Source organism: Heteronotia binoei, chromosome 2, assembly GCF_032191835.1.
Source record: "Heteronotia binoei isolate CCM8104 ecotype False Entrance Well chromosome 2, APGP_CSIRO_Hbin_v1, whole genome shotgun sequence".
Taxonomy (NCBI): Eukaryota; Metazoa; Chordata; class Lepidosauria; order Squamata; family Gekkonidae; genus Heteronotia; species Heteronotia binoei.
The window spans coordinates 83,286,944-83,308,640 of record NC_083224.1 but is presented as its reverse complement, the minus strand read 5'-3'; the positions used below and the strand labels follow the sequence as shown (position 1 = coordinate 83,308,640).

General features: G+C 43.3%; 2 protein-coding genes across 15 annotated transcripts in view; one reads left to right on the top strand and one right to left on the bottom strand.

Annotated features, from left to right (window-relative positions):
- Positions 1 to 4,774, top strand: part of ANKS1A (ankyrin repeat and sterile alpha motif domain containing 1A) — a 247,923-nt gene extending 243,149 nt beyond the window's left edge. For 11 of the 13 annotated variants that reach the window (XM_060231472.1, XM_060231471.1, XM_060231464.1 and 8 more), the window contains one exon: positions 217 to 4,774. In XM_060231472.1, the coding sequence (XP_060087455.1) occupies positions 217 to 336 (120 nt within the window). In that variant the 3' untranslated portion in view covers positions 337 to 4,774. The remainder of the gene's footprint in view (positions 1 to 216) is intronic. The other 2 variants (XM_060231467.1, XM_060231462.1) reach the window with 1 other exon arrangement.
- A 205-nt stretch (positions 4,775 to 4,979) lies between these two features.
- The window catches only part of TCP11 (t-complex 11), a 154,361-nt gene continuing 137,643 nt past the window's right edge, over positions 4,980 to 21,697 (bottom strand). For both annotated transcript variants that reach the window (XM_060231473.1, XM_060231474.1), the window contains exon 10: positions 4,980 to 5,430. In XM_060231473.1, the coding sequence (XP_060087456.1) occupies positions 5,201 to 5,430 (230 nt within the window). In that variant the 3' untranslated portion in view covers positions 4,980 to 5,200. The remainder of the gene's footprint in view (positions 5,431 to 21,697) is intronic.

The window sequence follows — 21,697 nt, the reverse complement described above, 5'->3', positions numbered from 1 at the left end:
CTCAGTATTTATGATGAGATTTTTTAATGCACATTTATGCACAAATGCATGTCTTTTAATTTGGTACCTAAGACCTTTTAAGTTGGCCTAGATATCCTCTTCCCAAAACTGACCCAGTTACTAAACAGAGCTTTTCAGTTTCTGCAGTTCTGCCTTCAGATTTTTGAGGTTGAGTGACTTGCCTGACATTGCCTTTTTTTTTCAAATATTTTCTAGCTGGAGTCATCTGAAGTGGACCAAGACTCCCAATCCCATGCTAGTGTGTCCTGGGTTGTAGAGCCCAAGCAGGATTCCAAGAGGACCCTCAGCACTAAGTATGAGACTACTATCTTCTGAAAACCAATCCTGCATCCATCCATTCTAACCGTGCCTTTACAGTCTGATCTGTCTGCTCTTCTAAACCCCTTCTTCCTCCCATTGCTGGCAATAGGTTTGGCACCATCAGAGACAGCAGAACTAGGATACCATAAACTAAATGGCTTTTTGTATCTGATTTCTACTGAACACTGTGAATTCTCCTAACTCGGAAACAAGGGTAACTCACTGAAAGAGCCATCTGTTTAAGATGTCTGTGAGGTGGGAGAAACAAAGCCAATGGGAGTCGAACATATGGATTTGGGAAAACATCTGATACTTGTTGACTTTCTCTTCATTTTGACACTGTGAATTTCTGGGGTGAAGTAACACTCCACAGGCCTTTTCTATTCAGAATTCTTATTCTTGGACTGTTTTAGAACTTTGGTCTCCAATAGGTACATGCTGTCTCAATCTAGATTTATACCTCCATACTGAGCCATGGCCACAAACTGTTCCAACAAGTAGTGTTCTTTACTTGTCATCTCAGAAGATGCTAACCACTGTGATACTGCTTGCAAACCTCTTGCTCACCAGATTTCCTAGCATGGATCCTACTCACAATCCTTGCTGTCCCTGGAAGCCTCATTGCATGGTATAATATACAAGCCTATTAGGTACTGTGACTGCTCCTGTTAAGCTCTTTTTTCGCTAAGAGTTGGGCTTAGTATAGTTAGTGCCCTACAAGAATATTTTCAGCTGTCCTGTAATACACAGGGGACCTGCTTTTTGCTATTTTTATTATAGGATTTGCCACTAGGAATTTCTGTTTAAGCCAGCCATTCTCCTTACATTTTTTTTAAATATCATTCTTTGGATTTTGAATCTGTTAAACCTTCCAAAGGCACAGATCATGAATTCTAAACTGTGTGTAGATGTCTATTAAGGAATCTAACCAAAATGTACAAGGTATGGGCGATGGTGACAGTAGAAAGTATTATTCCTATAGAACACATTTTCCCTTTGAAAGAAAACATTTAACAATCAAAGCCTCATGTTGACCTTATCTCCCTGGATATTCTGCTAGATGCAACATTCTGAACACCCTGGAGATTCAAAAGCATTTTACCATCCCCCATTTCCAGACAGGCCAGTGTGTGTTGATGTTTGGCTTCTCACATTGTTCAACTATAGTAAAGCAGCTAAAACTAGTTACCATACCGGATAAAGCTCTCAAACATCTACCCAGTTTTCTCTGAGAGAAAGTCATTCAGTAGATTAAATGGAGTCCCCATAATAATTTCCAGGAGGTTTCCTTCACAGTTCCACTCTCCCCTGAGTGTCCTTCCAATGTGAGCCCATGTTCTTATGCTCTTGTTTCATTTTGCACAGAAACCAGGGTTGTAACAGCAGTGAATATTTAAACTCCTATATGCTACTTACACATTCCTCCTTACAAAAAAGTGGTGATAGTGTTATAATTCCTTGTAGCTTCCTTAACTTTTTACAGATTTGTGTCTTTTTAAAGTACCTTTTATAATCATGCTTGTTCCTTGCCTTGCTTCTGTGAGGCAAGAAACTTCAAGGTGCTGTAACTATTTGTTCCAAATTGGGAGCTTTCATTGGATAAGAACCAAAGTTCTTTTCAGAAGTTTCAAAAGGAAACCTATAATACCTTAGCCAGAACATTCTTAAACTTATAGTAGAAAACAGCTGCTCCTCTTCTTCTCTACTTGCTGCAATAAATTCGGCTGCTAGTCTTTGTGACATAAATAAAAAGAAGTCTTTAAAAATTGGTTGAGAGGTAATCTCAGAATACATCTGTGCTTTGCGTGTGTTCCTATGTTTGAATTCTTTATGGGAATTAAAGGAACACACAATTATTTCTCTCCTTTGAAGACCTTAAATCTCCATTGCTATCCTGCAGTTCTCAGTAACATCTGAAAGAGTTGTTGCTTCTTCTAAAAGAGTACACATGCCTTTTAGTCATGAATTATCTAGGAGATATCAAAGTAGCCAATTATGGACATTCTTTTCCATATGGCTAACTCAAAGCTGTGGCTTTGTTAACTTGTCCATCGTAGTAAGCATCCTTCAGTTTTTTGACATAAATGAAATCATCCATTCCCTTTTTATATTTCCATTAATATTATCCCCATTCTGTTTGCTTCTGCCAAGCTGAACTACAGACATCTGCGTTCCACCAAGGAAATGTAGTAAAGGGGCAGAGTACTAAGAAGCGATGAAATCCTGGCAGTATGAAGATCAGCACCTGGCTCTGGGATGTGTCCTTGGCTACACATTAAGCTCTTCCAGAGTTGAGTGAAAGGAGATTCCAGTGACAAACTAACAAAAAAAGCAGTATGCATTTCTAGCAAGAGAATGGAGACTTCTGAGGTCAAGAAACTGATGCCATATGTTCTAGCTTGAAATATTTTTTACAAGCAGTGATATTGTGAAATCAGCATATTCAGTGTAGCATATTGCATTGATGGGGATGAAAGAAAATAGAGAATATGTTTTGTCAATCAAAAATGGCTGAGAGAACATCAGAATCATTTAATGGTATATTTCTCCCCTCAGCTTGGGTAAGTAGTAGACAGATTCCCAAATCTTTGCATTTATAAACATTTAATGTAAAAGTACTAATACTAGATGATGATTTACACACTTCATAAGCTCACTAAGTGGGAAACAGATTAATAAAACCAACAATCTGTAGCCTTGCAAAATGCAGGTACAGGGCCTACTTTCACTGCAAAGAAAGGCAGCATTGCAATATGTATTTTCTGGTGAAAATACAGCAGTTTTTCTCCCACATATATACTTATATTGAGTAACTGGACTATGTGAAAGTAATTTTCACATCTCATTCAATCGCCATGTTTTAAAAATATGGTTGTGCTCTGGAGGATTGGGATTTTTAAGGTTTATTCACTTATTAGCACTTTTTATACTACATTATTTAAGTAAACTTCTTGTAACAATTTCAGAATATAAAAATGTGGAGAGATCTTGGGCATTATGCTGAAACAGTTGAGTTCTGGTTCAGATGGAAGCTGTACTATTATGCTTCATGTGACTTCACAGTCTCTGTTTTGACTGTGATTAATGCATCTTTCTATGGCCTTTTTGGAAAGATGAGGAAGTGCAAATAGATCAGTGGTGGGTGTGATGAGTTTAGTATTCTGCTACTGTGTTAATGGCTTGTTTAACTTTTCAGTTACTGCTGTATCTTTAAGATGTAATTTAGTGTTATTGCAGTTGATGAAAATGCAGAGGGAACCAAATGACCATTCAAAAGGTCTGGATTTGAAAATAATTTGTAGATGAATTTTGGGAACATGGCATTCATTTTAAGCCCATATGTGACTTGTATGCTGGTGTTAGTATAAAAATTGGTATACTGATAAGCCTGTTCTGAGAGAATGCAAACAACTATTTTCTTTGAAGAAGGATGGTTGGTTGCAGAAAGAGATAGTGAAAGCTTCCTACTTGTTCTTTCCAGTGATCAGGTGCTTCCTTTCTCAGAGTTTACACAGACATAGCAATATCTATGATGGCATCTCCTGTTTAGGCAATCAAAGCCATTGTGGACTTGGCTTATCCTCAGAGCTTGAAAAGTTTGGATGCTTGTACAGTATTTGAAACTTTTGCCTCTTTGCAGGGATTTACATCACACTGAGAAAAATGCCCGGTATTCCTGGCACTGAATTTTTGAGGTCTTCAATGAAAATGGTATCCCTAGTCCTATCTGTGCTCCTTTTGCCAGTGCTCCATTAGTTTCCTGTTCCACAAAGATGTCTGTATTCAGAAGACTTAAATTTCTATAATCCTTTTATTCCATTCTGGTCATAAAAACTGGCCTTACGTTTTCCAAAAACTGAACTTGAGAAAAGTCTGTTTGAATATGAGGTACTTGCCAATTTCCCCCTCAGAAAAACAATTTAGAGCAGTTTCAAGTAGCAAGCTGTGCTGGCCTGCTTGTGGCACTTACAGATCTGTTATTTGATAGTACATCACATTTTTTAATAACTTCCACACTGAAACTGGAATTGGTTCAGTAATACTTCACTCCTCCATTCTGTCTCCTTTTGCATGTCAACAGGACTTTTTGCTATGCTTGCCCCTGAGGGAGCAGGCAGATTCTTGGTAACAGGCAGTTTGGTTTACAATGTAGACACTTTTTTGCTAATTGTGATGTATGGCAGTGGGACTGATTTGTAATAAAATGTTATTTAATCTGTCTTTGTATTTTGATACTTGAACTATTTCCTTTTTATTTCCTGTATATAAAAATGTTACTCTGTCCAGTTTGTGGTACCAAACATAACTAATCTGTGCAACAACATAGACTGACCTCACTACAACAAGGCGAGATTGTAAATATTCCTGGGCTTCCAGCAGTCGTTTTGTTGTTTTGTTTTTTCATAATTGTACAACTTAGAACAGACTAAATTAATAAAATTAGACACACCTCTGTTTGGGTTGCTGTGATATAAGTATTAAAGTGTACTGTGTATTATGAGAAAGCTACAACCTTTAAAGCATGCATGTAAATACCTTTCAATGAAAACAACTGGGGACTGCCTTATAAATAAATGACTGAATCGTTTAGTACTTGTCTTACCCTTCCCAGTTGATGGAACATGTGCCAAATGGTCTAAAACACAAAGTAACAATAGTTTGAGCTGTTCAAAGGTTTATTGTGGCAGAACTTGGCATTGTCAGTTGGTATTTCAGCAGCTTCAACAGTCCAGTTGTACAAGTGCTTTGGATACCACTGCACAGAGCAGGGCAGATGTTTAGTGGATTACACTGAACTTTCAGTCAAAGCACAATCTGAACTATTGCCAGTCTTTCCCCCTTCTCCCTGCTGCCAAATGCTCTGCCTTGTTTGAGATGGTTAAGTAGGAATCTGCCCTTCTCCATTCTTCCCCTCTGGAAGCAGAACATTCTTCAGTATTTCTGCATAGTAGGGACCAAACACCTGTCTGTTGTGAGCAGTCAAACTACCAAACCTCTGGCCAACTTCCAGCAGTTCTTCCTGAACAGGAGCAAGGCCTTGGGGGATATTCTTAGAGTTCTGGCCACCAGGAGACACACAGTGCCCTAGAAAAGTTTGAATCCGTTGCTCTGTAAAAATTAAGATAGTAGAAACAGGGTTGGTTCCTGTAATTGTCCCTCTCGGATTACAAATTTAAGAATTAAACCACTCTTACAACAAGAGGGTGGTGTTGCACAATTCTTTTAGAAATGTAGTGAAATAGAATGCAAATAATACTAATATCAGACTGCATAATCTAACCACATTGGCTTTTAAAACTTAAAAGCAAGTATTGCATTTAGGACATTAAAGTGAACCAGTTTTACCTCATCTACTGAATTAACAAGTGCTTTATACATACTCTGTCCTGGATGGTGTAATCAACACTAACCATAATGGTGGAAATGGATCAAAAGCAACATACAATCGGAGCCAACAAAAACTCATTGGCAGTTCAGTTATAATTCAAGCTGTTTGCCAGTCACTAGTTTAAAAAAAATGAAGTGCATGTTTAAGAGTCCAGTAGCACCTTAAAGACTAACAAAATTTCTAGTAGGGTATGAGTTTTTTGTGAATAATTGCTCACTGACCCATCAGCAAAACGCCATAGAGCAACAAGGGACCGGGGCCTGAAGGTGATACTAGTTGTCTGAGGTCTGGGGGGGGAGGGGAAAATCCACCACAACAGGTACAAGTTTAGGCAACAGTGGCCCAGGCCTGGGATGCAGAGAAGCACCCTCCCACTCCAGCCTCAGAATATGGGGAGATAGCATCAGCAACTGCATCTCTAGATGGTCATTCAGAGCCACAAGAGGGCAAATGGTTGGGGGAGGAAAAGGAGGTGTAAGAATCTTCCCCCAGGTTTTTCAGATAGAGCACTTCCAAAGGCTTCTTTAATAAACTCATCACCATGTTAAACTACCAAATTGATGTTGTTTAACAGAGAAACCAAGATCAACAGTTTCAGCAATCTAGATGGGCTTGAAGAAGCCAAACAGAGTTTAGACAATAAAACACAGAATGGGTCCTGCCAGGTAGTGGGAACACTCTCATCTCCATAGCCAATAAACTGTACACCCTTCTGCAGGAGGCAGTGGAATTTTTTAAGGTCCCCCTGGTGGATGCTCCAGTAGTGGCCCTTCACTCAGGAGCTATCCTCCAGAAAGATAGGGAGAATGCACTAAAAGATCACATGCACAGAAAGAATGAGACAGCATTTTAAAAGTCCCACGAGGCAGCAGCACTAGCAATCAGGGCATCAGCTGTTTAGCCAAACTTCACCAGCGCAATAGCAATATGGGCAGATGCCCTCTTAAAAATCCAGATCAGCCCACTGGACCTGAAGAGGTCGCTGTTAAAAATGAAAAGAATGGCAGAGTTCACTTTGAATGCTTCACAGAATGCTATTCAGTTCTGTGTGAGGGCACAAACAACCAATATCATTATACGACATTTGGCTTAAATACTGGAAAGCAGACGTGCTGTCCAAGAGCAACTTGTCCTCAAAAAAATTCTCAGGAACATTTCTGTTCAGGGAATCGAACCAGTGCTGGTTGAGACAAAAGAGGGCTATGCCCTCATCTTTGTCTAACATAGATAGAGACCAAAGGGGCAGACTGCTCCAGTCCTTGGGCAAAGGCAGGAACACAAGAGCCTTAGATCCCCCAGATTCAGCCCAGACGAAACCAGACACAACAGCCTACTTATAGGCAGAACAAAAGCCTGCAAACTGAAAACCTGCAAGCTACCTGATAGGCAGAAGACCAAGTATTTGCAGAGGCTTTGAGGGAGTCTACCATGGACAGGTGGGTGCACTCAATTATAACGGATGGTTCCAAAATAGAACTGACATCTATACCCCCTCATCAGTTCAGCCCCTCTCCTGTACCAAAAATACACAGCAGAACAATTCTGCTGCAACAAGCTATTAAGCACCTAAAACTTGGATTGATCAAGGAAATACTTGCACTCCAAAGGTTCAGAAAGGTGTACTCTGTACTGTTCATGGTCCCCAAAAGATCAGGGGCTTGGAGGGCAGTGCTGAACCTAAGGAGGTTGAGCAAATGGGTCAAGAAGTTCCAAATGGAGTCCCTGCACCATATCTTACAGGCAAAGAGGAGACATTTATTTATTTATTGCACTTGTATTCCACCCTCCCCAAACGGGCTCAGAGCGGCTAACAACAGTCACAATTCAATGACAGATTCACATTATAACAATAAAACATTACTAAAACATTAAAATGTTAGTTTAAATACAGTTCAGATGGCATTCTGTCTGTTTTGAATTAATTCGCGATGATATTGTGGGGGTGATTTTGACATCACTGTACCTCAGGGAAGCCTACCTACATGTTCCTGTGCATATGGATGCCATTTCCTCAACTTCTACTACTAGGGTCGCCATACAGGGCCCTGTCCTTTGGCCTATCATCAGCACTGAGTCACCAACATAATGGTGACCTAGGTAGCCAAACTACGCCAGTTAGGGATCTATGTGTACCCCTAATTTGACGCTATCCTAATAGCGACTGGAGGACCAGTTGGCCTCTTGCTTCATGGAGGTGACAATAAAGGATCTCCAGGAACACAGGTTCCTCATCAACTCAGAAAAATGTTGCATGATCCCATCAAGGGACATAGTGCACCTGTGGGTCAGGATACACATGGATCTAGCCAATCCGACAAAAAGCAACAAAATGTAAGGGAACTGGTTGCAGACCTTAGGAGGCACAGTTCAGCAGACCTTATTCACCTGGCTGCGGTGCAAGGTCTATTGGTCTTCTATGTTGGAGTGTGAGGCTCCACCCTGGTGTAGCAAGTCTCTCTCCACTGGAAACCAGACAAGGTGTTCCCATGGCCAGGCACAGGAGCTCTAAAAACCATGGTTGTCTCAGCCTGAAGAGTGTCACTAGAATATAGTTGGTGCCCTCTGTCTGAATCTTCCCTAGTCCCCTGGTGATTATAGGAATAGGGAGTATTGCTCCTGGCCAGAGAGCAAAATATTGGAGCTTTGGTGTTTTCCTCTGAAGCAAAGAGGTCCACTTGTGATTGCCCCTATTTTTTTTTAATATTGGGATTAGGTAAGCCTCCCATAAGGACTACTCATGGCTGGTTCTTAAGACCCTGCTGACAGCATCTACTTTCACATTGGATTTCCCATCAATATGGATAGCTCTGAATGAAGCACTCAGTCCAATGAAAGTCTCCCAAATGGTTACTGTCCTTGTGCAGAGTCTGCTGAAGTCTGTGCCACCCTGTTTGTTGAGGTAATTAATGGTGGCAGATTTGTCTGACTGCAACAATACTCTCTTCTACTTGAGAGTGTCTGCAAAAAATGATAAGGGCTAAATGTACTGCATGTAATTCAAGCACATTAATATGAAGGGAAGACTGGGTGGGGCACCACATTCCTTGTGCTGATTGTTCTGAACAATGTGAACCCCCAACCCTTCAGTGAAATATCTGCAGTAAGGGTAATCTCTGGGACCAAGCAGCCAAATGGAACACCCTGGGAAAGATTGAAGTCCTCTAACCACCATAGTAGGGGCTAAATTACCTCTGTTGGAATTAAAAGCTTGGTACCAGGGGAGCGTTTGCTAGGGCTAAACCTACGAACAAACCAAATTTGCAGCAACCTCATATGGAGCCTTGTGATGGCAATGACTCCAGTGGTAGAGGCATTGAATTGCTAGGAAAGGTTGCCAATGCTTCTGAGTGAAGGTTAATACCGGAGCCCTGATAGCTCTATCTCCTATCTCAGAGAAGGAGGGCTCTACCACAGGTAGAGTCAAGGGAAGCATCCATAAATACTACCATCATGTTAAGCAGGATTTGTGTGTGCTGATTACCAAGCCCAGTTCATTGCAAGTGGAAACTACATATGAAATCCTGGCCAGCAACTCCTCATGGGACGAAGCCACAAGAAACCACTCCTCATGGTAGAGAAAAATTGAGTGGCCCTGGAATCTCAGGAAGGCTACAACCACTGCTACGTACTCAGTGAATACACACGGGGTGGTAGAAAGTTCAAAGGAGAGTAGTGCATTGGTATACCTTGGAACCTAAACTGAAACACTAGAACTTTCTATGAGTCTCAGCGATCAAGATATGAAAATACGTATCCTTGAGGTTAAGGACTGCAAACCAGTCATTTTGGGACAACAATTCCAAGACAGAAAGAATAAATTCATTTTGAATCTGGAAACTTTAATTAATTGTTTAACTCTCTGAGATCAATGATGGCTTTCCCCCATTTTTCTTGTCAACTAGGAACATTCTAGAATGGAACCCAACCAAGTGGAGCTCTACAATGACTTCCTCCATGAAACCCTTAGCTATTAACTCTTGGATCTGAGGACCCAAACCAACAGACTGGTTATTGACTGCCGTTCAGGCTGGGGCACAAGGGAGAACTCTAACTTATAATTCCACTGAACAACAGATAGAACCCATGTGCCATTAGTAACTTGACACTAAAATGGAAAGAAATGGAACAATCTATTTCCAAACATGGGGCTCATAAAAGACATGGCCCCCAGTTAGAATAGCTGCAGCTGCTGCTGACGACAACTCTGGTCTTTCTGTCCCAAGTGATGATGCTGGGGGTGGGGGGTGTACTAAGAGGAAGGGGCAGGAATCCTGCCAAACCTTATAGAAATGTTTAATACTCCTAGAGGTAGCTTGCAAGGAGGCTGGTTTATGCCAGATCCGTCAAGTGTTATCCAAAAGTCCTTTAAGAATCAGAACCCCATCAGTCCTGGTGATTCAGGGTGGAGGTGGCTCAAGATCTTGTCTTTAAAGCGGTTGTCTGTCAATGATATTTCTATGTCAAGGGCCCTAGCAATTGGAAGCATTTGCTCCATATACAGCTTTAGATCTTCATTTGGAGACACTGGGGCTGGGTCCTCAATGATTTCATCAGGGGAGGCCTCAGAGGTGCCCTCTGAATTGTAGTGAGGAGCTTTGCAGGTGCCTTGAAGGTGAGGGCAGAATGAAACTAAGATGAGGTTCCATGAATCCTCCTTTGCTCTCAGTCTCATGTATCATTTGGGTTTTTCCCTTGTTTATACATACATACACACACACACACACACACACACACACACATATATACGCACACACACACACACACTGGAACCATGCAAATTAATCTCAGTAAGCAAAATGGAATAATTAAGGCAAAGTAGGGCAAATAATAAGCAGGAAAACAGTAACGATAAATAGAATTAACTAGTCCATACTATTTAATAAATATGTTGACACTTCAAAATTTTCCATTAAGTTAACATAAAGTTATAAAATATGAAGGTGACTGTATTTAACATGAGCTAATCAAAATCATCTTTCACTGAATCTGTTTGGCAATATATTTTGGATTAAGGATACAGCAGAATGGACCATTGGGACTCACCGTGAGGGGTCCTCCTCCTCAGAGGATAAGAGGACATCTGTGTGGGTTATTCCCATAGTTCCACTGGGAGGCAGGAAATTCTTTCTTCCACTTCCCTTTGGCGCCTTCGGGATAACCCCACCTCTCATTAATGGGACTCCAAAAGCAGTAAATTTCAGCTATCATAGAATCATAGAGTTGGAAAGGACCTCCAGGGGCATCTAGTCCAACCCCTGCACACTGCAGGAGACTAACAAAACACTTCCCTCTAAATTCACAGGATCTTCATTGCTGTCAGATGGCCATCTAGCCTGTTTAAAAACCTCCAAGGAAGGAGAGTCCACCACCTCCCGAGGAAGCCTGTTCCACTGAGAAATCACTCTAACGGTCAAAGTTCTTCCTAATGTTGAGCTGGAAACGCTTTTGATTTAATTTCAACCCATTGGTTCTGGTCCTACCTTCCGGGGCCACAGAAAACAAGTCCACACCATCCTCTATATGATAGCCCTTCAAGTACTTGAAGATGGTGATCATATCACCTCTCAACCACCTCTTCTAAGGTATACTCTCCTCAGCTATTCTAAGGTAACTGCAAAACACAACTTGTTAACAGACAACTTAACCTTATAACTATTAGAACAAACACAAAATACTCAGTGTTGCATAGTGGAGTCAAAAGAAGCAGAGCAGAAAGAAGACAGCTGATGATGACAGGGAGAGGCGAGATGTCCTCTGAGGAGAAGGACCCCTCACGTTGAGTCCCAATCAGTCTGGCAAGCAACATCAAGCTTGAGGACTGACTGTTGATGAGCTGGGTAGTCATGTCCCTGATCTTCTGTATCTTGAGAGTCAGAAGAAATAAGGTGTACTTGGAAGTGTCGAAAATATCGAAAATGGTGTCATCGATGACTGGCTGTGGTTGAACCACTGTGAGGGAGAGGGAGTCTGCCATCCGCTTCACCAGATCCCCATAAGACTTCGGATCTTCCGATGGAGATATGGGAAGGTCCTCAGCAATATGCGACTCTGGCAAAAGTTCCACTGCCCTGTCAGGATCATCAGTACCAACCTCAGAGTCCGATGACGAGGAGGTTCTTCTCACTGAGTGCTCAGACAGTATCGGGGTCTAAGATCGCTCAGGTGTCCGCAGCGACACCAAAGAATGCGCTCGCACTTCCTCCAACCGCTCTCTGCGTCTCCTCCTACTTGTCATTTAGTTTCTCAGTCCAAGTTTCAAACAGTGCTCATTGTGCTTTACAGTTGTTTGGGGCTTGGTAAACATGTTGGCTGTATTGCGTCCGGTTTCACAATACCTCAGGTTTATTAGCCCCCTTTTGATACGCTCCCTGACATTATGGTATCGTATGTCTGTGTATCGGTTTCTGGTCTTTACCTCTTCAGCCTTAGCAATCTCTATTGTTGCTTGGTTATCTTCTAAAACATCCATAGGTACATCTGCACTAACTTGCAAATCTTTTAGTAGCTGTCTAAACCACTCTAACTCAGTGCATAGAGTAGATAGAGCACAAAACTCAGCTTCAGTGGTAGACAGAGCCACTACACGCTGTTTTTGTGTCCTCCAGCTTACTAAACATTCTCCCCCCAAAAATAGAAAAACCTGTTGTTGATTTTCTATCCTCACAGTCATTTGCGTAACTTGCATCAGTGTACGCGTTTAGTGTTAGCTCCTCTTTCGGCTCGATGTAAAGACACCAGTCAGCCGTGTATTTTAAGTACCGTAAAACCCTTTTAGCAGCAACCCAATGTTTCTGTGTGGGTTTATTGGAAGCTCTAGCTAGTAGATTACAAGCGACTAATAGGTCTGGGCGAGTCCAGTTACAGATATAACTCAGACTACCAATCAGAGACTTGTACATCTCGGCAATGCATGGTGGACTTTCTAAAACATCCCTCTCAAAGCCCACCACCTTAGGTGTTGAAACAGTTTTGCAATCTTGCATCTTATACTTTTCCAGCAAATCTATATTTTTTTGTTTCTCGGACAGTTTAAAACCTTGTGCAATTTCAAAAATATCTACACCCACATAGGTTTGCACAGTACCAAGATCCCTCAGCTCAATTTTTTTACTCAGAGCTTTAACAATTTCAACAGTTTGTTTCCCAGTTTTTGTTAATATCCCAAGATCATCCACAAATGTGAGAATGATGCATCTTGATTCACCACTTCCCCTGGTAAACACACAAGGGTCTGCTACACTCTGGGTGAACCCAAGGTCATTCAGTGCATCTACTAGGCACTTTGACAATTGGTGCCCACTCAGACGAAGCCCATACAAGCTTTTATTCAACAACCAGTACCCTTTTTCAGAGTTGGGAATACCTTCAGGCTTTTTTAGATAGATTTGGTGTCCCAAATCTGCATTTAAAAAAGCTACACGGACATCTAAATGAGTAAAACAAAGTTTTTCTTTAGCTGCAATTGCTAAGGCAGTTAACAGTGAGCTACTTCTCAATGTCAGGGCAAACACCTCATCGTATGTTTCATAACTCTGTCTGCAGCCTTGTGCTACAAGCCTTGCATTATATTTCCTCCCACCAGACTGATCAGGTTTTATTTTGTACACCCATCTCGAACCTATGGGCTTAACACCTTCTGGAACAGTATCAGTCTCTACATACACATGTAAACGCTCCAGTGACTGCAATTCATCGTCCATAGCAGCTTTCCACTTGTACTGCTCTTCTTCAGACAAAGAGAAAATGTCAGTGTATTTCTCTGGCTCAATCACAGCAGCCATCACAGGAATATAGCGATCAGGAATTTTCCTCTCACGCGTAGATCTCCTTGGCACAGGAACTACAGCTCCTTCACTCCTCCGGAACGAATCAGCACCACTAGGCTTCGCTCCTGTTTCCACTTCAACAGGCACATCAGGAGTTAACTCGACCGGCTCTTCCCCTTTAGTTTCGGACATCCCGGCAACCTCCTCCTCTGGGTTGCTAGGCAATGAACTGCTGTATAAACGGATTTCTTGCTCGGCCTCTGTAGATAAGAAAGTTGGAGATTGCGAGCAGCGCTCCCAGCCTTCCAATCTCTCCAGAAATGTTGCCGAAGAACTAATCATGACCTCACTGCTATCAGAACTAATCATGACCTCACTGCGTACCAAAGCGATAACAGCGCCCATTTTTTTCGTAGCCTAGGAATCTCATGCGTCTTGTCTTCACCTGGCCTTTCTGTCTCAACTGTTGGGGAATATGGACAAATGCGGTCACTCCAAAAATATGTAAATTAGCTAAATCTGGTACCTTATTGTGCCAAAGGCTTGCTGGTATCCTCGCAGTAGCTGAACACCAGACTCTGTTCAGATTGTAGTTAGCACAACACATTGCCTCTGCCCAAAACTTCCCGGGCAAGGCTGCATCACGTAATATACACAGAGTCATATTTTGCAGCGTCTATCTCCTCCTTTCACAGAACGAATTGTGCGTTGGTTTATACAGATCCGACAATCTGTGTTCCACTCCAAGCTCTGTAAATAAACTGTTAAATTGATTATTGACAAATTCTGTGCCTCTATCAGGCACCACATAGACAGGCACATTTCCAGTTTTTCTCCGTACAAACTTTAGCCAGTTCTGTACATTCTGGAAGGTGTCTGACTTTGCTTTTAGCAGGTAGACAAAGCCATAACGGGAAAAGTGATCTTCGATACTTAGCACATACTTTGCACCCCCAAGGGATTCCTTAAAAGGCCCAATAAGATCCATAAACACAACATCTAGGGATTTTTTGCTAGTAAATTTGCTTGGAACATGAACAGCAGCACTCTTTGACTTCACCAGCTTACATATCTCACAGTCCAAAAACTCTTTGCATGGTCTGAGATTAAGACCCTCTGCCTGTTCAACAGTCTTCTTCAGAGCAGGAAATCCCACATGACCTAGCTTTCGGTGTAAGAGTAGTAGTTCTTTATTCACGGTCATCTGACCAGCTTAATACAAACAAAAACAAAATCATAAAAACAAACCCATCACCTCTTACACAAAATTCCTGACTCCTACTATTACACATATTGTTAAAACTCATAACCAAGATTTACACTCTCAATTTCCCTCCTTTCCAACTGAGCAGCATAACAGAAACGGGCAATCTTAGATGAAACATCAGAATGAGCGTCAGACAGGAGAAAGGCAATTTGCTCATCCTCCTGCCTGTCCGCCAAGGACCCAAGAATCGGAGAGATTAATCTTGCCCTCAAGTCATTGTAATTAGGGCAGTGCAAAACGATGTGGAGAGTTGTTTCGACCTCATTGCAATTACAGGGGCACAATCTTTCCAGATATGGGTACCCAGCGTAACGTCCCAAAAGCACCGAAGAGAAAAGTGCATTGGGTCGTGCTTTTGAGAAAGATATCCGATATTTTGGGATAGTGATGTTGAAAAGATACCTGGCTGGGGACAGTACTTCGGCTTGCTTCCCTAAGAAAATGTGTGCAGAAAGACTAGCTCTAGCAGATCTCAGTTCAAACTCCACCAACCTCAGGCGCAGAAGTTCTTTCGCATCCCTCAGTTCCATCATTGCTAGGGACTCAGGGGAGAGATCACAGAGTCTAAAATGATCTAGACACCTTTTCTCCCAAGTTCCCACAAAAGAGTCGAAAAAAATCAGACGGGGAAGGCCACCTGGCTTTGAGAGAACCTTCAAGAAGTAACAAAGGGTGTTTAACCACATAGACATCTCGATGCTTGGGACGCCAGATTCCAACCTGATGGCAGTGTTTGGCACACAACTGGGAACAAACAGAAGCTTGCGCAGGAGTTTAGTTTGTACTATCTCCAACGGCTTGGTGGTTAAATAAGGGGCAATTTCAGCGCCATAGAGCAACTGGACCCTGGTCTTTGCAGTATGCAACCTTAATGCTGCAGGCAAGAATTTGGCCCCTTTGGAGGTATAAAAACGGTAGATGGCATCAGCTGTTCTTTGCGCAGATTGTGCAACATAGTTCTTATGTGCCAAACGCTTACCCTGATAATGAAAAATCACCCCCAGGTATTTAATAATTTTTACTTGCTCAATGGGTTTACCATTTAGAAACCAGCAATGAGCCTTGAAACGTTTGGCGAAAACTAAAACCTTGGTTTTATCTAGATTAATTTCCAACTTTTCCTGCAGACTGGTCTGGGTTAGATGGCGAAGGGCCCTTTGCATACCAATCTGCGTCCTGGATAGTATAAGCATGTCGCCAGCATACGCAAGAACTGGAATATGCCAATCGGCGAGCTTGGGAGGATGTAAAGCCAAATCATTAAAGGAGGTTAGAAGTGAATTTATGTAGAAATTGAAAAGCAGGGGGGCGAGCACACAACCCTGTCTGACACCCTTGTTCACTAAAATTGGTTGGGTTAAATGGCCTTGAGATGAGCGTCTTATCCTGATGCCCGAGTTACTATAAAGGCTAACCATTACCAACAACAGCCGTCTGTCAATAGGCGAAGCTGCAAGCTTGTCCCATAACCTGGATCTGGGTATCAGATCAAAGGCAGCCTTAAAGTCGACAAAGGCTGCAAAGAGTCTGGAGCCCTTTGTGGCCAAATATTTATCAACCAGAAATTGCAGCACCAAAGTCTGATCAAGGCGGGATCTTCCAGGGCAGAAGGCAGCCTGAACATCGGCAATAATGCCTTGAGAATACATCCAGGCCGTAAGTTTGTCCCTCAGATGTAAGGCATACAGTTTGCTAATAGCACTTAGCAAACTAATTGGCCTATAGTTCGAGGGGAGATCATGACCCCCTCTTTTGTAAATGGGCACAATAATCGCCCAGCCCCAATCGGCTGGCATGTTTGCTGTCTCATCGATATATGAGAAAAGGGAAGCCAACGTTGGAGCCCACCAATCCCGATGCTCTTTGAGTAGGTCAGACCTAATGTAATCCCCCCCAGGGGCTTTCCCGCTTTTCACCCTCCCTAAAAGGGAGTTCACTTCCTCGCAGGTGACAGGATCCCAGGATGGAATGTCCTCTGTTAGCAACTTCGCTCGTAGGGTGGGGCAAGAGGGCTCTTCAGAGGCATATATCCTCTGAAAGTGTTCCACCCACTCTGCAGCAGTAATATGATTTGAAGCTCCTGAGGGGAAAACTTTCAATAGTGGGTTAATCGTATGCCAAAAAAGCGATGAATTGTTTGATTTTGCTGCATTAATCAGGGCCTCCCAGTTTCTCTTAATAAAAGTTTCTTTCTTATGTTGGATAAGTTCCTTGAATTGTTTTTTTAGGACTTTTAACTGCATATAGTGAGCCGTCAATTGAGATTCCCTTGCCAGAATCAGGCCAGCTGTAACCTGCCTCTTTAAGGACCTGCATTCTGAATCGTACCACTCGTAAGATCGTCTTATCAGAACTGTGTTATTATGCGTGTAATAGGAGAGAGTAGGTTTTAGGGCAGCAGTTATGTCATTATAATGCGAAACAATGTCACCCTCCTTCTCCATTATCATTTTCCTGAGGCCCATCACCTGTTCACACCCCAAGAGACTCCTGATTTTTGTACTGACTCTGCTGGACCATTTTACACAGCCAGTCACAGGGCTTAAGTGGTCAGAAGGGTGATGGATCTCTCTAGACTTAAATGGCAAGGCAATTGAGACTTTGAGTGACAGCGGGAGGTGGTCACTCTCAGATCTACTAATAACCCTAAAATCCAGCACTTCTGTAAGCATAGCTCTGGAGGTAGCAACATAGTCTATTAAAGAGGGCTTGATTCCCTTCCAGTAGGAGCAGACAGCAGGGTGATCCTCCGGCCAGGAGCCATTTAAAATTAACAAATCACACTTAATACAACATTTAGCCAATAAGAAGCCCTGCTGATTACACCTATGATCGTTGGAAAGCCGCTTACACAGGGGGGAAGGATCAGAGAAAGGGGGGGGGGGAACAAACCAAATTTGCTAAACTCTAAATCACTTTGACCCATTTTGGCATTAAAATCGCCCAAAATGACCATGTGTCCAACAGGATAAGCCTCTTGGATGTCCCCCAGATATTGCTCAGAGTCATTCCACAGTTGCCTAGAGGCAGCCAGCCCAACTGGCGGTGGAAAATATACATTCACAATAATTAACGGAGTAGGCTTAAGATTTAATTTAATTGCCAGAGTGTACCGGTCCAGAGCAGGGAGCAGTTCCACCATGACGGACAGATTTGTGGAAATCAGGGAGAGAAGACCCCCTTTGAGTCTGCCCCTTCCTGAACCAGGAACTGCAGAGGTAAAAAAGACTCTGAAGCCATCTACTTGGGGAGGAGAGGAAAGCCAAACTTCCTGTAAGCAAATCACATCAAATTGCTTCAAAAAACCATAGAAATCGGATTGCCCTTGTTTTCCCGCCCATCCCGCCACATTCCAGGAAATAATGGAGAGCACATTTACAGTACTCTGGTCAAAAACCCTCAGAAGTAGCCTGACTAATAGTAATGGAAGAGATGGTAAGACTTGAATCTGGCACCACATAGTGGTTCAACACAGCCATTGCAGAAGGCAGAGCACCCTTGTTACTTAGGGGTGCACCCATTTGGGGTCTATGAACTCCAACAGGGATGGAGCCAGACACCACCACCGGATACACATTTGTTGATACCAAGGAACAATGAGTAGGTTGATCTGTAGGTGTCTCCCCTGAGAGGGAATTTGCCACTGTTGTCTGATCACAGCTGATAGAAATAACAATGGTCTCCATTTGACTATGCTGTGAGTCATCAAGCTCAATAGTCTCGGTGGCCAAACGTCCATTATGCACAGTCAGGTTTTGACAGGGTAGCTGCGTAGGAGTTAGCAATAAAGAGATCACAGACTGTTCTTCTATGTCCGTTGAACCCAGCAGATCCAGGTGCATGACCTTGGGAGTAGGGGCCTGATTTACTGCAGCACAATTCTGTTCTGCTTCCATGGGAGTTTCCCACCAGGTGTGCGAGGGAGACATGCAGACGGCATCCGAAGGCTTAGCAAAATCAAGCAGAATCCTTTCCTCACATTGTTCGGCATGATCCAAGCACGCTTGCCGAATGATTTTTGAAAAGTTGCTAGTTTGCAAAGAAAACTGCTCTTCAGGGTCAGCATGGTCACAAGCCCGTTTCTGTACACTGTCAGAGTATCCTTGCAAATTTTCAAAGTCCTTCATTAGCTCTTTCAAGCTTGCAATCACAGCCCCCTGATCTGTCTGTGATAGATTAGCAAAGGAGTCCTTCAGCTGCAGATCAAACGGTGGGTCCAAAGACTGCACCTTGGTTTTACATGGAGGGATATCAGTCCTTTCCAGATGCCTAGCCCCCCTAGGTTTTACAAAAGAAATAATAGGGGGTTCATAGAAAACTCTCTTGCATCTTATACCAAAGCTGTGCAGAAGAGAGAGAGACTTGTAAAGCATACAGGGTATCACGTCTGCACAGAATGACAACATAATGTTTAACCAGCGGGGAGAGGAGTTCAATCTAGTAATTTCCAGAAGATCCACCTCTTGGAAATCACAACGCAAAAGGCTGCTCAAGGAGGATTTGGCCCTGAACTTTGTATTCCATCTGCCAAAATTGAAACGATTTTGCTGTATAGAGAGAAAGATTTTACATGGTTGAATTCTTCTCTCAGTCCTTTCCTCAGACACCGGAGCAGCATTAGAGGGCGGGGAGCACCCCCCACAGTAGGACTTATCCCTAGTAGATAACAACTTTAGTTGGCAGCTTAAAGCCTCCAGCTGTCTGGTAGATTCTTCTTGCCTTTTAAACATCACTATCAGAATTTTCGAAACCATTACGCATTGTTTAATAAACATTTCTTTAAGTTCTTGAAAGCCAGCCGGTTCCAGCCTGTCTGTGCAGGTAGCAATATTACACACAGACCTAGACTCTGCCCCTTCCACCCCCTCCAAGCAACTGGGGGAAGATGGCGACACATACTTCTCTCCAAGCTGACAGTTTTAAGGCTGTCCACTCCTTCAAATTCAGAATTCTGTTCCACAAACTTACTCATTTTAGTTTGCGAAGGAGGGCAGTCCGCCAGTAGCAGTTGTTTAGAGGTCCTGACACTGCGTTTTTTCTTCGGGGCAGTCTCACTGGCAGCCGATGGACTGGAGCGTACACGTTTCTTTTGCTTCACCACGCCTGCGGGGATGCGTTTGTTTCTTTTTCCCAGCAAGGACATTCCAGCAAAACATTCGTCCTTGATATCTCCAAGTTCAGCAAACTCTCGGAGCCAGAGAAAATTCTCAAATATTTACACTCAGCCAAAAGAAAGGGAAAATAAAGAGGTTTAGGACGGAGCTTTCCAAAAGCGTGTGCTGTCGCGACGACAGCCAGCCCCGCCACCCCTCGGTGTAAGAGGTAACAACAATTGTTATGATTTGGTTTATTTTCACAGACTTTATGACACATTTGTACCTTTGCTTGCAAAATGTATAAATCCTCTTTCAGCTCAGCTTTCACTTTTGCCCCTTCACTGTTAGTCAGTTCACAGCACGTGGAGTAAAATTGCAGCATAAAACCCTCTCTGCACAGAGCTGACACGGATAACAAATTCAGCTTGAGTGACGGAAAGACAGGTTGCTTACCTGTAACTGTGGATCTTCGAGTGGTCATCTGTGCATTCACACTCATGGGATAGTGCGCCTGCGCCGATCCCCGAATCGGTACCTGAAAAGCCCGGGATTTTTCCACGCTCGGCGCCAATGGGCATGCGCAGGCGTCCCAGTGCGCATGCTCACCAGTGCCGGCGCGAAGATCCCGCCAGTTCCTTCCTGACCGCTGGAAGCTCCTACTGGAGGGAGACCGTCAGCAGTGGGGAAGGAGGGCAGGTAGTGTGAATGCACAGATGACCACTCGAAGATCCACAGTTACAGGTAAGCAACCTGTCTATCTTCTTCGTGGTCTCTGTGCTTCACACTCATGGGAGATTAGCAAGCAAAGCATACCTGGAGGCGGGAAGATGGTCAACCTGAAGAAACAGCTTGCAGCACCGCAGTCCCCAACCGAGTCCTCTGCTGAGCATGCACGTCCAGCGCGTAATGCTTCATGAAGGCATGTGGAGAAGACCAGGTAGCCGCCTTGCAGACATCGGAAAGAGACACCCCCTTCAGGAATGCCACCGACGTGGCCATCGCCCTAGTGGAGTGTCCACGAACAGGTCCAGGTAAAGGCCTCTTTGCCAACAAATAACAAAGTTTAATTGTCTCAGTCAGCCACTTCGAAAGTCTCTGAGACGAAATCTTGGACCCTAACTTGGGGGCAGAGTATGAGACAAAGAGCTGCTTGTCTTTACGAAACCCCCGTGAACGATTTAAATAAAATACCAGCGCACGCTTAACGTCCAGCGCATGCAGTCTACGTTCCTCATCCGAGGAAGGGCTAGGATAAAACGTAGGTAACCAAACTTCTAAATTAAGGTGGAACTGAGAAACCACCTTGGGAAGAAAAGTGATGTCTGGAGCTAGGGAAACTCCAGCTTCCTGAAAAGCAAGGTAGGGATAGTCACAACGCATCGCCGTGAGCTCCCCCACACGGCGTGCTGAAGTGATAGCAACTAAAAATGCGGTCTTCCATGACAACAGTTGTAAGGAGCACGTTGCCATGGGTTCAAAAGGACGACGAGTCAACTTGTCCAAAACCAGAGTGAAGTCCCATAACTACGGAGGGGCCCTAGATGGGGGATGGAGCCGGAACAACCCCTTCATGAACCTTTTGGAATAGGGATGGGCAAAACCAGTAACCTTCTACTGAACCATGGAAAGCAGAAATAGCTGCCAGGTAGACCTTGATGGAAGAGAATACCAGCCCCTCATCCACCAAAGCCAATAAAAATTCAAAAATTGCCGAGAGCCCGACACTGTCAGGCGGCACAGAAGAGTCAGCCACAAAGTTACTAAACTTCTTCCACTTCCTCTCATAGGAAGCACGGGTGGAAGGCTTCCTGCTACTCAGGAGAACTTGCTGGACCCTGGTGGAAAAACCTAGTGGTTG